Source organism: Apodemus sylvaticus, chromosome 7, assembly GCF_947179515.1.
Source record: "Apodemus sylvaticus chromosome 7, mApoSyl1.1, whole genome shotgun sequence".
NCBI classification, from domain to species: domain Eukaryota; kingdom Metazoa; phylum Chordata; class Mammalia; order Rodentia; family Muridae; genus Apodemus; species Apodemus sylvaticus.
This window is the reverse complement of record NC_067478.1, coordinates 84,626,760-84,640,492: the sequence shown is the minus strand read 5'-3', so window position 1 is coordinate 84,640,492 and position 13,733 is coordinate 84,626,760. Positions and strand designations below refer to the sequence as shown.

Genomic DNA, 13,733 nt, shown 5'->3' with positions numbered 1-13,733 from the left:
AAGATAGAGGTCACCTACCAGCCCACCCCCACCCCCAGAATTCCCCTATCGTACTTTGTTTAAATCGAGCTTTCGAGCTCAGGAGCTCACTTTGGGTCTCTCCATCTCTGTAGATGGTGGACACCAGCATGCTGGACTTCTGCGGAATAAAACATTCTTTGTGTTTACACACCATTTGAGTCCAAGGCATCTTTCTTCAGCAATCATGGGCCCTCACATTAGGATCCACTGACATGGTTGGATTTACACTTCAAACATCTAGCCTGATGGCCTGATGCAGCCATAGTGCATTTAATACCCATGTGAAGGCACACATAGCTCCCAAGCCTTCATTTCCCCAAGGGCACTTAATATTGTTTTATTATACATTGAATAGCACTTGATTTCTTTCTACATGTATTTATTCATGCATGTATGTGTGCCATGGGATGCATGTGGGGGTCTGAGGCCAACTTTCAAGAGTCAGTTCTGTCTTTTAACTATATGGATCCTGAGATCAAACTCAGGTCATTGGGTCACCAGGCTCAAGGACAGTGTCTTCACCTACACAGGCATCTTGCTAGCACCATTCTGTAACATTTACGAGCATTTATTGTATACTTGGCAGAGAACACATAATTTTTGAGGTGGCACAAAGGTTAAAAGTATGTAAGAACACCCCCTCAGACGGCTTATCGTCTTCTGTAATGACGGCATCTCAGACCTCTGAGTCTCCAGGGGCACATGCATTCATGTGTGAATACACACAACTTTTAAAAAGAAATCTTTTTTAAGTGACTGATGAGTAAACGACAGAAGCACGAACGGCTGAATGAATAAGTAAGTAATTACAGCTTGTTGGTTCTAGAAACAAGATTTAATTAAAAATTTGAGAACTTCATTGCAAAAGCTAGCTTCACCTTTAGCATCAAAACAGCTTGGAAGCCACCGAGGTGGCCCCCAGTCAGAACGCCCATTGTTTATAGCGCAGGCTGTGAGTCAGGCCCTATGCTAAGCATGCCTTGTGCTTTCGGGTTTTTTTTTTTTTTATTTTTCTCACACTCCGCCCCCAGAAGCATGGGGACGGCCCTCGTTTCACGGGTGAGCAGGCAGGCTCTGCAAGGTCTTCTTACTTCATGATGAGTCTTCTCCTTCCAGAAAACCCAGTTCTGAATAAAGACTGCTGGGTCTTTTGCACTGGGTTCTAGATCTGCCTAGGGCAGCAGTGCAGCCAGGGAACCTCCTGCTTCAGGGCTGGGCAAAGGCAGTAAGCAAGGCATGGCCAATTAATGGGATATCAGATGAGGGGGAGGGGCACTGCTTTAAGCACCTTTATGTATGGACACATTCCTGCCAGACAGCTAGGTAGTGCCCGTCTGAGATCCTAACACTTAGGAGACTAAAGCAGGGTAAGACCACCAGAATGGACACCACTGTCAGGGTCACTTCACAAGGCTATATCTCAAAATAGGAAAAGAAAAATAAGGGGTGTGTGTGTGGGTGTGCTGGAGATGACTCCACAGTTAAGAGCACTGGCTGCCCTTGCCCAGGACTCGGGTTCAGGTTCCTGTGTCTATAGGGGGGGGCGGGCTCACAACCAGCTTCAAAGAATCTGGTGCCCTCTTATACCACGAGGCATGTAAATGGTGCACGGATGTACAGGCAGGCAAAGCACTCAGAGACACATAAAATAAGTCTAGTAAATAATTTTCTTAAACCATGAAAATAGTCTTAGCAGTGACTCAGAGAAGTAGTCCCAACCCCACTGTTTTGAAGGGAGATGGGGACTTCATTTTATTCTGTCAGTAATGGAGAATCATTTAAGGCCTCTTGAACTGGCTGGTGATCTGCCTGGAAAATATCTGTGCCTTTCTGTGCACAATGGGCTAGAGAGGGAGAGGGAGAGGAAGGCCTGGAAGCTACTGGAATAGTCTAAACAAGAGTGAGGGGAAAATCTTCCGACTTAGGACAGTGGCCGAAATAAAAGGGGGTGGAGGCAGGGGGTGGGGCAGGAGGGTGAGAGGTGGGATTGAAAGGGTTAATAGAGAGGAAGACGGGCAGGGCTTTCCCCCACCTGGCAGAGCTGCTGTTCCCAGGAGGCCATTAGCAGGGAATGAGGGAGGAAGATTGCTTCAGTTTGTTGATTAGAACAGAGAAAAATCTGTGGGATCAAGGAGGGGCTCAATTCAGGGTCATCTTGAAGCCACTCTGGGCTACAGAAGACCCTGACTCAGACAAACCAAAGAATGGAGAAGATTTTGAGCCTGAATCCTTGTTGAAGGGAAGATCCAACAAAGGGAGAGTCTACGGGATGGAGGCAGAATAATAAGAAGAGAGAAGCTGGCACTGTGGTGCTCAGCCTCAGGGATGCAGAGGCAGGTGAATCTTAGTGACTGATGCCAGCCTGTTACACTGCAAGTTCCAGGACAATTAGAGCTACATAGTAAGACCCTGTTTACGAACATACGTACATGCATCCAGCATTTTGCTATGATTATGCCTAGCAACTGGAATTTAACTCCAGAACCCAAATGAAGGTACAAAGACAGAGAGGCCTAAATTTACAAGGTGAACATCTGTACCCCATGTACATACAAAACAGTGACACTTTGAGACGGGATCTCTCTATGTAGCCCCAGTCCCTGAAGCTTGTCACAGGCTCAGCACCGCTGCGACTTGGTACCCATGCTGCTGTCACAGCAGCTCAACAAGGTCACAATGTTACTTTTCATCAACTGCCCCAGAATGGACGTGGGACGTCCCCAGTGGGACCAAAGCATCTGGCATGAGGATGTGTCAGTTTTTTCTTGTTCTGAATAGACCAAAGTTTATGCCTAAACGCCTAGTTTCCAGATTGCACTGTCTTCCTGGCCACACATTATTTTTGAATTAATAAATAAGTAAAAAACGAGTAGCACACAGTAATCTTAGGAAAACTGAAGACCAAAATGAATAGCAAGACTTCTGGGTGATGACCAGATCATGTGTGATGAGGCCCAAAGACACCTGTCATAGCAAATAAAACCGCAAGGTATATCTGGCTGTCTCCGGAAATGTGTCTCACCATTTTCCAATCTTCTTTGTCCTATTGCAAAAGGACTTTTCAGTTTGTTTACTCTGGAGGTCCATTCCTGTGTCATGTTCCTGAAAAAATCATACATTTTATAAATGTAAAGATACTATGTGCACTAGAAAACAACTCATCTTTATTTTTACTTTTTCTATGTATGTGGGTGTCTTGCATGGCCATGTATGCACAAGGTGGGTCCACCAGAACAGGGTCAGAAGTGGAAGTGGAGTTAGTCAGTCATATGGCGGACAGGACTCCAATCCAGGACTACTGCAAGAGCAGCTTCTAACCTCTCTCAAGACCATCTCTCATCTGCATTGTTTTCAATCACATTTAATTTTATGTGTGTGTGGATATGTGAGGCTGAGGACAACTTGTAGGATTTTCAAGTTCTGGTCCTGAGGGTCAAACTGACTTCAGGCTTAGATGCAAATATTTAACCCACTGGGAAACCTCCGCTTTAAAAAAAAAAATCTGGTTTGACATTTATTTATGTACTTTATGTCTGAGTGCTCTATCGGCATGTGCGCCTGCACACCACAAGAGGGCATCCGATCCCATTATAGATGGTTGTGAGCTTCTCTGTGGGTGCTGGGAATTGAATCTTGGACCTCTGGAAAAACAACCAGAGCTCTTTTTTTTTTAAAAGGTTTATTTATTTATTATATGTAAGTACACTGTAGCTGTTTTCAGACACCAGAAGAGGGCGTCAGATCTCTTTAGGGATGGTTGTGAGCCACCATGTGGGTGCTGGGATCCGAACTTATGACCTTTGGAAGAGCAGTCGGTGCTCTTACCTGCTGAGCCATCTCTCCATCCCCAACCAGAGCTCTTAAACACTGAACAATTTCTCCAGTTCTGCCACACACGCACACCCCATTTTAAAAATACATGGTCTCATTGTATACCTCTGGCTGGCCTGAGACTATGTAGACCAGGCTAGCCTCAAACTTACAAAGATTCACCTGACTCTATCTGTCAAGTGCTAGGATTAAGGGCACATGGGCAACAGAAGCCTGTTCAAAAAATTATTTTTACGGAGACTAATTAATAGATTACAATTCACCTTAAAAATAAGAATCCAGGGGGAAAAATAAATCTGGCTAGAGATTTAGCTGCTAATCTTCTTGAATTAAGGAGAAACAATGTGTCATAAAACTGAACCCACATTAAAAAACAAAAGTCCTGTCACATGGTGTGGGGGACATCTTTAATCCCAGGAGAGGAGGCAGAGGCAGGTGGATCTCTGAGTTTGAGGACAACTGGTCTGCAGAATGAGTTCAGGACAGCTAGAGATACAGAGAGAAACCCTGTCTGGAAACAAAAGAAAATAAAACACAGGAAGAGAGAGAGAGAGAGAGAGAGAGAGAGAGAGAGAAGGAAAGGAGGGAGGGACGGAGGTGCAGAGGGAGGGACAGAGGAAGAAACAGGAGTTGGAGAGATGGCTAAGCAGTTAAGAACACAGGCCGAACTTGCAGAGGAGCAGGGTTCATTCCCAGCACCCACATGGTAGGTCACAATCATTTGTAACTCCAGCTCCAAGGGATCACAGGACCCTTTCTGGCCTCCTCAGGCCCCACGCACACATGGTAAACAGACATACGGGTACCCATACACATCAAATAAAATAAACTTTAAAACGGCTTGGTGGCGAATGCCTTTAACCCTAGCACTTAGGAGGAGGCAGAGGCAGGTGGACCTATGAGTTCGAGGCCAGCCTGGACTATACAGAGTTCCAGGACAGCCAGAGCTACACAGAGAAATTGTCTCAAACAAACAAAAACAATATAAAAACAAAACAAAACTAAACAAACAAAAGGGGCAAACAAAGCCTCAAACCTTTTCCTAAGAGATCACTTAGCTTCCCTCCAGGGTGAACACTAGGTACCCTTGCATGAGTGGCTATTTTAAAATCCGGGTGGGAGATAAAATGCTTTAAAGTCAGAATTGCAAAAAGCATCGTCGTCATCATAATAATAAATAAAAAGTACTGGGTGTGGTGGCACACACTTGTAATTCCTTACTGTATGGAACTAAATCAGAATCACCAGATGACAACTGGCTATTATTTCACTCAGTGCTGGCTATGGCAAAGGGGTCAGAAAGCATGCACTGGAGTTTGGGAAAAGACTTGGGCTCTCAAGTTAAAAAAAAAAAGAAAAAAAAAGGAGCTTCAGGCTTATTCTGATTGGATGTTGCTGTCTAGAAAGCAGGAGGAGGGCTGGAAGCAGGGAGTCATTGGTTTAGAGAGCATATTTGGCTTACTCTGATTGGTCTCAAGTTGGAAGCAGCGGTAAAAATATGGAAGCTGCTAGTCAGTGATCTAAGTATTGACTGTCCAGGACTCCCTAACGTCGGTGTTCTAGTAAGGAGTCGTATTGTCACAAATGGTTTGACCAATGTCAGTATATCCAGCCCTCCAGCAGCGTAAAACGCCGGTTTTTAACTTTCTTTTCGGCCCAGCTCGATATTTTACTTAACAAACAGACAAAAGTGTTTGTTTTGCTTGGAACAAGACGGCTCTCTAGGTTAAGGATAAGACATCAGGATCTGAAAAACAAAATGCACAAATATCTGCAGTGAGGGTCAGGTTGGAGAATCTACCGGTTTCCCATTTTCACAGCTGGCCCTCGCTCGTAGAGGCGATCCGCCTTTCTTTCTAGAAGAGTGCCACTGCGGGCAGGAGCAAAGGGTCACCCTGCCCGCACTCTGGGCTCCGGGCTCACGCTCTCCCGGTGCCCCATCCCGCTGCCTCGCCGACAGCATCGGGCCCGCGGGGCCCATTTTTCTGCCGGTCCCGGGGTGGAGGTGCGCCCTGGCCTCGCAGCGGTCTCCCGGCCACCCCAGGACAGCTTCCCGGAGCGCGTCCGAGGTCAGCAGCCAGCAGACGTCCCCTCCGGCCGGGACCCGTCAGCCCAGCTCAGGAGGGCCGAAGGCAAGGGCGACTCTCCACGGCCACCATTCATTTCCCCATTGGTCTCCTCAGCTCTGCAGGCAAGCCCTCCCGTCCGTCTGTCCGTCCGTCTTCCCCTCCCTGCCTCCCGAAAACAGCCCCGTGTTGCCCTGAGCTCGGCCCGGTCAGAGACCGGTCTCTTCCCGACCCTCGCCCGCCGCGCCCAGGAAGCCGTGACGCTCGGGCGGCTGCCGCGGCCGAGCTCTCGCCATCTTGTGTGGAGGAGGAGCCGCGGCCGCCGCCATGCGGAGAAGCTGGGAAGGAGGGAGGGAGGCGACGGGCGAGGGAGGGGGCAGAGCAGCAGAGTCAGCTTAGCCCAGCGGCGACATCGGGGGCGCCGACACAGCGGGCTACGGCCGAGGTAGTGCGGGGTGGCGGCGGCGGCGGCGGCGGCAGCGGCGGCGCGGGCGGCGAGCGGCGCGGCGGGGGCGGGGCGGCGGGCGTAGCGGCGAGGGGCCGGGTGGGGGCGGGCGGAGGTTTCCGAGGAGGAAGGAGCCGCCGCCATTTTGGGAGCTTCGAGTCAACAATAAAGGACTGAGGGTGCGGAGCTGGAGTGTCCTCGGTGGTAGGACTCGGGCCCGAGCCGCGGGGCGTGGGGTGAGGCGGTGTGGTCGGGGTCGGCGGGGCCCCGAGGGTCGCGGGGAACCCCCTCGGGCGGGTGTCGGGGCGCGCTTGGGGCGGAAGCCCGAGGCCCAGGCCTGGCCCGGGAGGACGGGCGGGTGGCCGCTTGAGAGGAGCGGGGGCGGCGGAGAGGAGTGGAACCGAGGAATGTGGTGTGTGCGGGGTCTGGAGGAGGCGCGGCGGAGTGCTCGGGGCGAGCGGTGTGGGAGACGGGAGCGGGGACGGAGCGGCGGCCGGGACTCCGGAGTGAGGTCGGGAGTGCGAGGCAGCCCTGTTGGGGGCGGCGGGGCTGTGCTGTCCGGAGACTGGGCTAAGAGAGGAGCCGCAGCTGCTCGCTTGCAAGTAGGCCTTGCAGGTTGGTGGGGACGGAGGGTTCAGGGAGACGGCGGCGTAAGAGGAGAGGAGAGGCGGTCCAGTTTCGGGGGTTCTCTTCCGGGCCTTCTGAGGGGAGTCCCTATTGTTTCCCACTCACAGAGCTGGTTCCGGCTCTTGTGGCGCAGATAGGATTGCAGGGCAGAAACCCTTTCGCGTTTTGATCCGTGGGAGCTGGATTTGAAGAGCGTAGTTGGGGGAGGGGGCGAGGAATTATTGCCCTACGGTTACCGGACTCCGATTCTTAGCTTAGGGTTTTCCCTTCGCCACAGCCCCCCTTTTCCTTCGGAAGAACCCCCAGTCACTCCAACTTCCTCCCGAGGCTTATAGAAATCGCGCTGTATTTGCACACAAAAGCCCTTGTTGGAGCTTGTGGGACTGTTTTAGGTGTGAAACTGTCAATTGCTAAACCACAGTCTGGGCCCTTGCTGTAATTAGCTCTGCCAGGGGCTCCTCCCAACTAAGTCTCACGTTCCTTCGTGGTTTTGTTTTAGGAATATAACTTGCAAATCTAAACTGGGAAGGGGGACGAATATTTTTTCCCCACTGAGACGTAAAGCTGCAGTGCAGGTATCAGTTTCTGGAGAGGGAGCAGTTATCGAAGTCTCTGGGTTTAAGGCGCTAGAAGATCTTACTGTGCCTGATTGACAGTACTGATGGTGTCGTTTAGCATTTAGAGGTTGCCCGCTTCATCCTCTTAGTGCTGTACAAACAGTAAGCCTTCCTGCTTGACGTTCCTTGATACTGTTGATCATATACTGTCAATATAGAAAAGACCTATTAACAGAACAAATAAACAACTTTGTGTGATAAGCGTTTGTGAGCAAGTTGATGTACCTTTATGTGATAAGCATTTGTGAACAACTTGATATCTTTTGACTTGAAAATTATGGATTTTTGACTTGAAAATTTGGGATACTTGGTGTATGGCAAAGATAAGTTGCATTATAAGCTAGTGTTTTGGAAGCCAGTGAAATGTAAAAGGGTTACAAAATAAAACTGAAGGGGTTAGGCTTATACTAGTCCTTAATAATTTTTTATTTACCAAATTTTGGGAATTCCATTGGGGAACAATTTAAAGTAGAGGAGGTTGACCAACTCTTTCTTAAAATAACTGTTAGTTAGACAACGTATTCTGAGTGACGGGAGAATTTTATTAAACCTACAAGTTTGACCTTCTGGTTTTTCTTTCCCCCTTAACTACAGCTCCCCCCCCAACTTTATTTTAAATTAGGCATACTTTTTGAAAACATGTTATATTAAAAGACAACCCTAATAGCTTTCAGCTTTTAGTATTGGGGGTTTTCTTTTTTTCCTTGTTTTTCTCTTCTTTCTTTCCTCCACCCGCAGAGTTGAAGAGGGTCTTAGAGTTTTTCCAAGCAAAAATTTTTTGACGTGTAGACTGCTCCATGCAGATATTTTGACTGTTTAATTTATTTTGGTAAGGACAAAACTCAATGAAGAAAAGATGCTTAGCTTCTGTAATTGAAACTGGTGAGACTTTTTTGCTTGAAAAGTCTTCTCATTTTAAGGTTTTTGATTGCTGTCACAAATAGAAAAAAGTTAGTGAATTATCTTGTCTTAGTCAAATCTAGATGTACATAAGTCTTAATGCAGTTAAATGTAATGGCTTAAAGGTGGCAGGACTTGGAGAGAAAATCATCAACAAGGAGATTGAAGAACAGATTGTTATTGAGAGTGAATTTGAGTTTTATCAATAGTATCTTTGTGCTTCATTTTCTCTAAGTTGCTTTGATCTTGGAATTTTGAATGTTTGAAGCTAGGTTTTTTGTTTTGTTTTTTTGTAGATTTGGGTTTTTAAGGCAGTTCTTCGCTGTGTCTTTTCTATCTCAAGTAGTGATTTGGCATGAGTGTGGCTGTTAGTGGTTCTTTAGAAAATGAACATTACAGAGGAGTTCTTTAAAGGGAACAATTTCCCCCCTGACTTTGTTGTCTGCTAATTTAATTTTTTTCTTTGTTTCAGATTGAAGTGAGTGAATTCAGACATAATTCAAGCTTGTTAGAGGGCTTTAAAAAATACAAAGTTGATTCGGTGCATGAAAGCAAGTTAACTACTGCTGCTCACCGTTGAGAGACTTACAGGTGCTTGCCTGAACTGCAATAAAGGACTCATATTATTGAGCAGGACTTATTTATCTCTTCATTTTGGAGAGCCTCATAAACTGTTATTACAGTTTCTCTACTGACTTTGAAAAGTTTGAAATTGAAAGAGACACCTGTGCAGCTAACACAGCATGAGCACGGCCAGAACAGAGAACCCTGTTATCATGGGTCTGTCCAGTCAGAACGGCCAGCTGAGGGGCCCTGTGAAGGCCAGTGCTGGCCCTGGAGGAGGGGGCACACAGCCACAACCACAGATGAACCAGTTGAAGAACACCAGCACAATCAATAACGGCACTCAGCAGCAAGCACAGAGCATGGCCGCCACTATTAAGTAAGTGCCAGAGGTGCTTGGGGACCCACGGCGTCCATCCAGTCATTTCTGTCGTTGACTGCTTTATGCCTTACATTAACCATTTTGATGGCAGATGGAGGGCAGATCATTTTGTTACGGCAGTGGGTATTTGTAATTGAATAATGTGTATCTGCCATTGTAATTGACCCAGCAAGTGATGAATATAGATGAGCATAGATGTCTATAAGATCCCATTCTGTCTGTTTTTGAGCAGGCTTATTCGGTAGCCCAGGCTGACCTGGAACTGGTGTCAATCTTCTGTTTCAGTCTACAAAGTACTAAGGCTACACCTGTGAGCCACCACATCTGACATATTGGTTGGTTGGTTGGTTGGTTTTTTGTTTCTAGTGTTACCACTGCAACTTATGCCAGTTTTTACAACAGTTAAAGATTACTTGAGATTTTGAAAAAGAAATTTTATTTAAAACTTTTTTAAAGATTTAAAATTTTTATGTGTGTGGGCATGTCACCTGTATGTATGTTTCTTTACTATAAGCATGTGTGGGGTTCATAAGGGCCAGGAGAGTTTGTTGGAGCCACTGAGCTTACATTATGATGATGGTGAGTCTCTTAGTGGGTGCTGGGAATTGAACCTGGGCTGGTGTTCTTAGCCAATAAACTATTTCTTTGGCGCCCCTGTAAAATCAAATTTAAAGATTCAAACTTTAAGACAGGGTCTCCAAGCAGTGGTGGTGCATGCCTTTATTTTTAGTACCTGGAAGGCAGAGGCAGGTGAATCTGAGTACCCTGTCTGGACTTTACTCCCCTCCACTCCAAAAATGACTCATTTTATTTTTTTAGTTTTTTGAGTTTTTACTCTGTATAGTCCTCTGTAGACTAGCCTGGCTTTGAACTCACAGAGATTGGACTCCCTAGTGTTGGGATAAAGGTGTACCTTCGGGGCTCATTTTGTAACCATAGCTGCTGGCCTGGAACTTAGTGTGTAAACCAGGCTGGCTTTGAACTTCTGTGTAGCTGAGACTGATCTTTCTGAGCACTAGAGTTATAGGTGTATACACTCTAACCACTTAGCCACCCTTCTGAGCTCCAAGGGTACTCAGTCACATTCTGCCCATACCTTGTTTTGTTTATGGAATTGACCTTTCAGCCAGGTGTGGTGACCAGGATTGGAAGATTGCCGGGGTTATACAGTGTATGGGAGGCCCAGAATGTCTAACATAGTAAGCCATTATTTCAGCCCTGCCCCTCTGCCAAGAAAATGTTTCTCCGAGGATATATTCAAAATCATAGAAATTTAGAATTTTGAACTCTTGGGAATATACTTTATTTGGAGAAGTCTTAAATATGTTAAACTTAAAATTCTAGAGTTATTGTAGTTGGGTTTTTTTTTTTATTTGTGCATTTTGCTTGTTTTTGAGATAAGGTCTTGCTATGAAGACGAATGAATGTCTTAGCCTTGAGCTGTGTGACCCAAACTGGCCTTAAACTTGTGACCCAATTATCTAAGAGACCTCTCAAGTGGTGAGACTTACAGGCTTAATTCACAGCAGAATATTTTTTAGAGCAGAATTTGTAGGTTATCATCTTTAAGTGCTTGGGCATTAGTGGCATGTGTTTTCAATCACAGCACTTGAGAGGTAGAGGTACAGACCAGGTGGATCTCTGTTGGCGCACAGCCAAGGTGACACAGAAATTCAAAAAGAAAGATATTGTCACTCTAAAAATTTATTTATAAAGAGTTAACATTAAAAACTTTACCCCAATGGAAGTTGGGCTTCTATTCAAGACATTGATAAAATGATTTAGCATTTACAAATCTCCCTATAGTGATACTTTGGTTTATTGGCTTGCTCTGTTTTTGTTTCTTAATTGTTTTTTAGATACAGTCTTTGTAGCACTGCCCTGGTTGAATGTTGGGATTATATGTGTGTCATTATTCTGAGTTTGAACTGCATTAGAGTTTTGTAACCTGGATCTTTCTAGGAGAAACTTTCCCTGGCTACTAGAATGTATAGATTACTGCTATGCTGTTCACTATTGGTCTCTAAGAATTCCCAGTTTTTGTTGTTACTGTTTTGAGACAGGACCACACTATTAACCCTGGCTAACCTGGAACCCTGTATGAAGACCAGATTGGTCTTAATTTGCCTGCCTGCCTATGCCTCCCATTTGTTGGTATTAGAGGCATAGTATAGAAATGAGAATACTTTTTTTTTTCCCCTGAGACAGGGTTTCTCTGTGTAGTCTTAGCTGTCCTGGAACTCACTCTGTAGACCAGGCTGGCCTCGAATTCAGAAATCCTCCTGCCTCTGCCTCCCAAGTGCTGGAATTACAGGCGTGTGCCACCACCGCCCGGCTTGAACAATACTTTCATCATAAAATATATATCTGCCTTTGGGAACAAAAGGAGCCTAAATTTTACTTGCCTATTTGTGTTAAAAGAAATTACAAGGCAGGCAGTGGCGGCGCATGCCTTTAATCCCAGCGCTTGGGAGCCAGAGGCAGGCAGATTTCTGAGTTCGAGGCCAGCCTGGTCTACAGAGTGAGTTCCAGGACAGCCAGGGCTATACAGAGAAACCCTGTCTCGAAAAAACCAAATCCAAAAAAAAAAAGAAAGAAAGAAAGAAAGTGTTTTTCAGTTAGAATTTTTAATTTGAGATAATAGTTTTTCTTCTGGGATTAGTGGTTTCTTTCCAGTTCTGTTGTCTTTTTCTGCACCTTAGTGTGTTGTCTCTTTGAAGCCTTCTGAATTTTGTCAGCTGTTTTAGAACTCTTCGATACTTCTCTGTCGCCTGTTTTCTCACTTTGATTTTTCATTTTTAAGATACTAATGAGTGGGGGCTGGAGAGATGGTTCAGTGGTAAGAAGTACTGACTGCTCTTTGAGAGGATCTGGGTTCAATTCCCAGCACCCACATGGCAGTTCACAATTGTCAGTAATTTCAGTCCAGTGGATCTGACACCATCACATATACATACATGCAGGCAAAACACCATTACACATAAAATTAAATAAGTCTTTTCTAAAAAAGATATAATTGAGTGTAATTTGTGGATCAGTTTTTGCACTATATCTTATGTATTATGTATGCATTGTTTGATTTGACCGTGGCAAGCTATTTTACTAGGTTGTTATCTGATGTTTTTGCTTAGAAAGTTCAGTGCTGTAGGTTGAAGCAGAGGATTATGAGTTCAAGGCCCGACTGGGCTGAATAGCAAACTCTTATTTAAATAAAAGAAAGGTACCTGTGTTAGACTGTTTGCACTTTATATGCAGGCTCTTGCTTTAGATAGCAAACTCTTATTTAAATAAAAGAAAGGTACCTGTGTTGGACTGTTTGCACTTTATATGCAGGCTCTTGCTTTAGATAAATCAAGAGCCTCTGGGTATTCTGGTTCAAGTTTCAAAAGTCTCTAGGTGAAATGACTGAGATTGTCTTATTTTGTTAGGCATAGTGCTGACTGCTTTTCAAAATTACCTATTTGCTTCTTGAGACATCGCTTCATGTAATCCAGACTGGCCTCCCAAAAGGTTATGTAGCCAGCGGTAACCTTCAACTCCTAAACCTCCAACCTCTACCTCTAGAATTACCTGGCGCATGCCATTGTGCCACCTTTATATAGATTATTGATGAAATTATTAGACACCCAGTTTGTATTTGAGAGAATAGAAGTTTGGGGAAATAATTGGAACAGCATCACAGAAGGAATAGGAATCAGATCAAGACTCAACCTCTAATTGAAATTTCTGGTCTTTGTGTGCATTTGTGTTTGGAGTCAAGGTTTTTCTTTTCAGATTAGCCTGGGGCTTCCAGGCTCAGGTGTTTTTGTTGTTGTTGTTGTTTTTTTTTTGTTTTGTTTTTTGTTTTTTGTTTTGTTTTGCCTCATTCTCCTAGGTAGCTAGGACTACAGATACTCTTGGTTCTAACAAGAATCAATTAATTACCATAAGTTACAGGCTTGGATGACTGACTATAGGGTACTTTGACAAACTAGAAGATATTTACTATTTAAAGGGATCACCTGTTGATTTTAAGTTCTGGTTACTTGGTATTCCACTGGAAACTCCCTAGTTTGTCCAATGACCTGTATTCAATTTGTTAATGTTATTACAAAAAAGAAAAAAAATCTAGTTACTAAGGTCTACTAAACTGTTACCATACTGGAATTTTTTTTTTTTTTTTTTGGTTTTTTGGATTTGGTTTTTTCAAGACAGGGTTTCTCTGTACAGCCCTGGCTGTCCTGGAACTCACTCTGTAGACCAGGCTGGCCTCCAACTCAGAAATCCGCCTGCCTCTGCCT

The 13,733-nt window shown here is 45.1% G+C and overlaps 1 protein-coding gene across 4 annotated transcripts in view; it reads left to right on the top strand.

Moving 5' to 3' along the window:
- Window positions 1-6,264: 6,264 nt before the first annotated feature.
- Window positions 6,265-13,733, top strand: part of Ddx6 (DEAD-box helicase 6) — a 37,134-nt gene continuing 29,665 nt past the window's right edge. The window contains exons 1-2 of one of the 4 annotated variants that reach the window (XM_052188519.1): window positions 6,265-6,363; window positions 8,980-9,450. In XM_052188519.1, the coding sequence (XP_052044479.1) occupies window positions 9,251-9,450 (200 nt within the window). In that variant the 5' untranslated portion in view covers window positions 6,265-6,363; window positions 8,980-9,250. Of the gene's footprint in view, window positions 6,364-6,477; window positions 6,600-8,979; window positions 9,451-13,733 lie in introns of those variants that run through there. The other 3 variants (XM_052188518.1, XM_052188517.1, XM_052188521.1) reach the window with 3 other exon arrangements.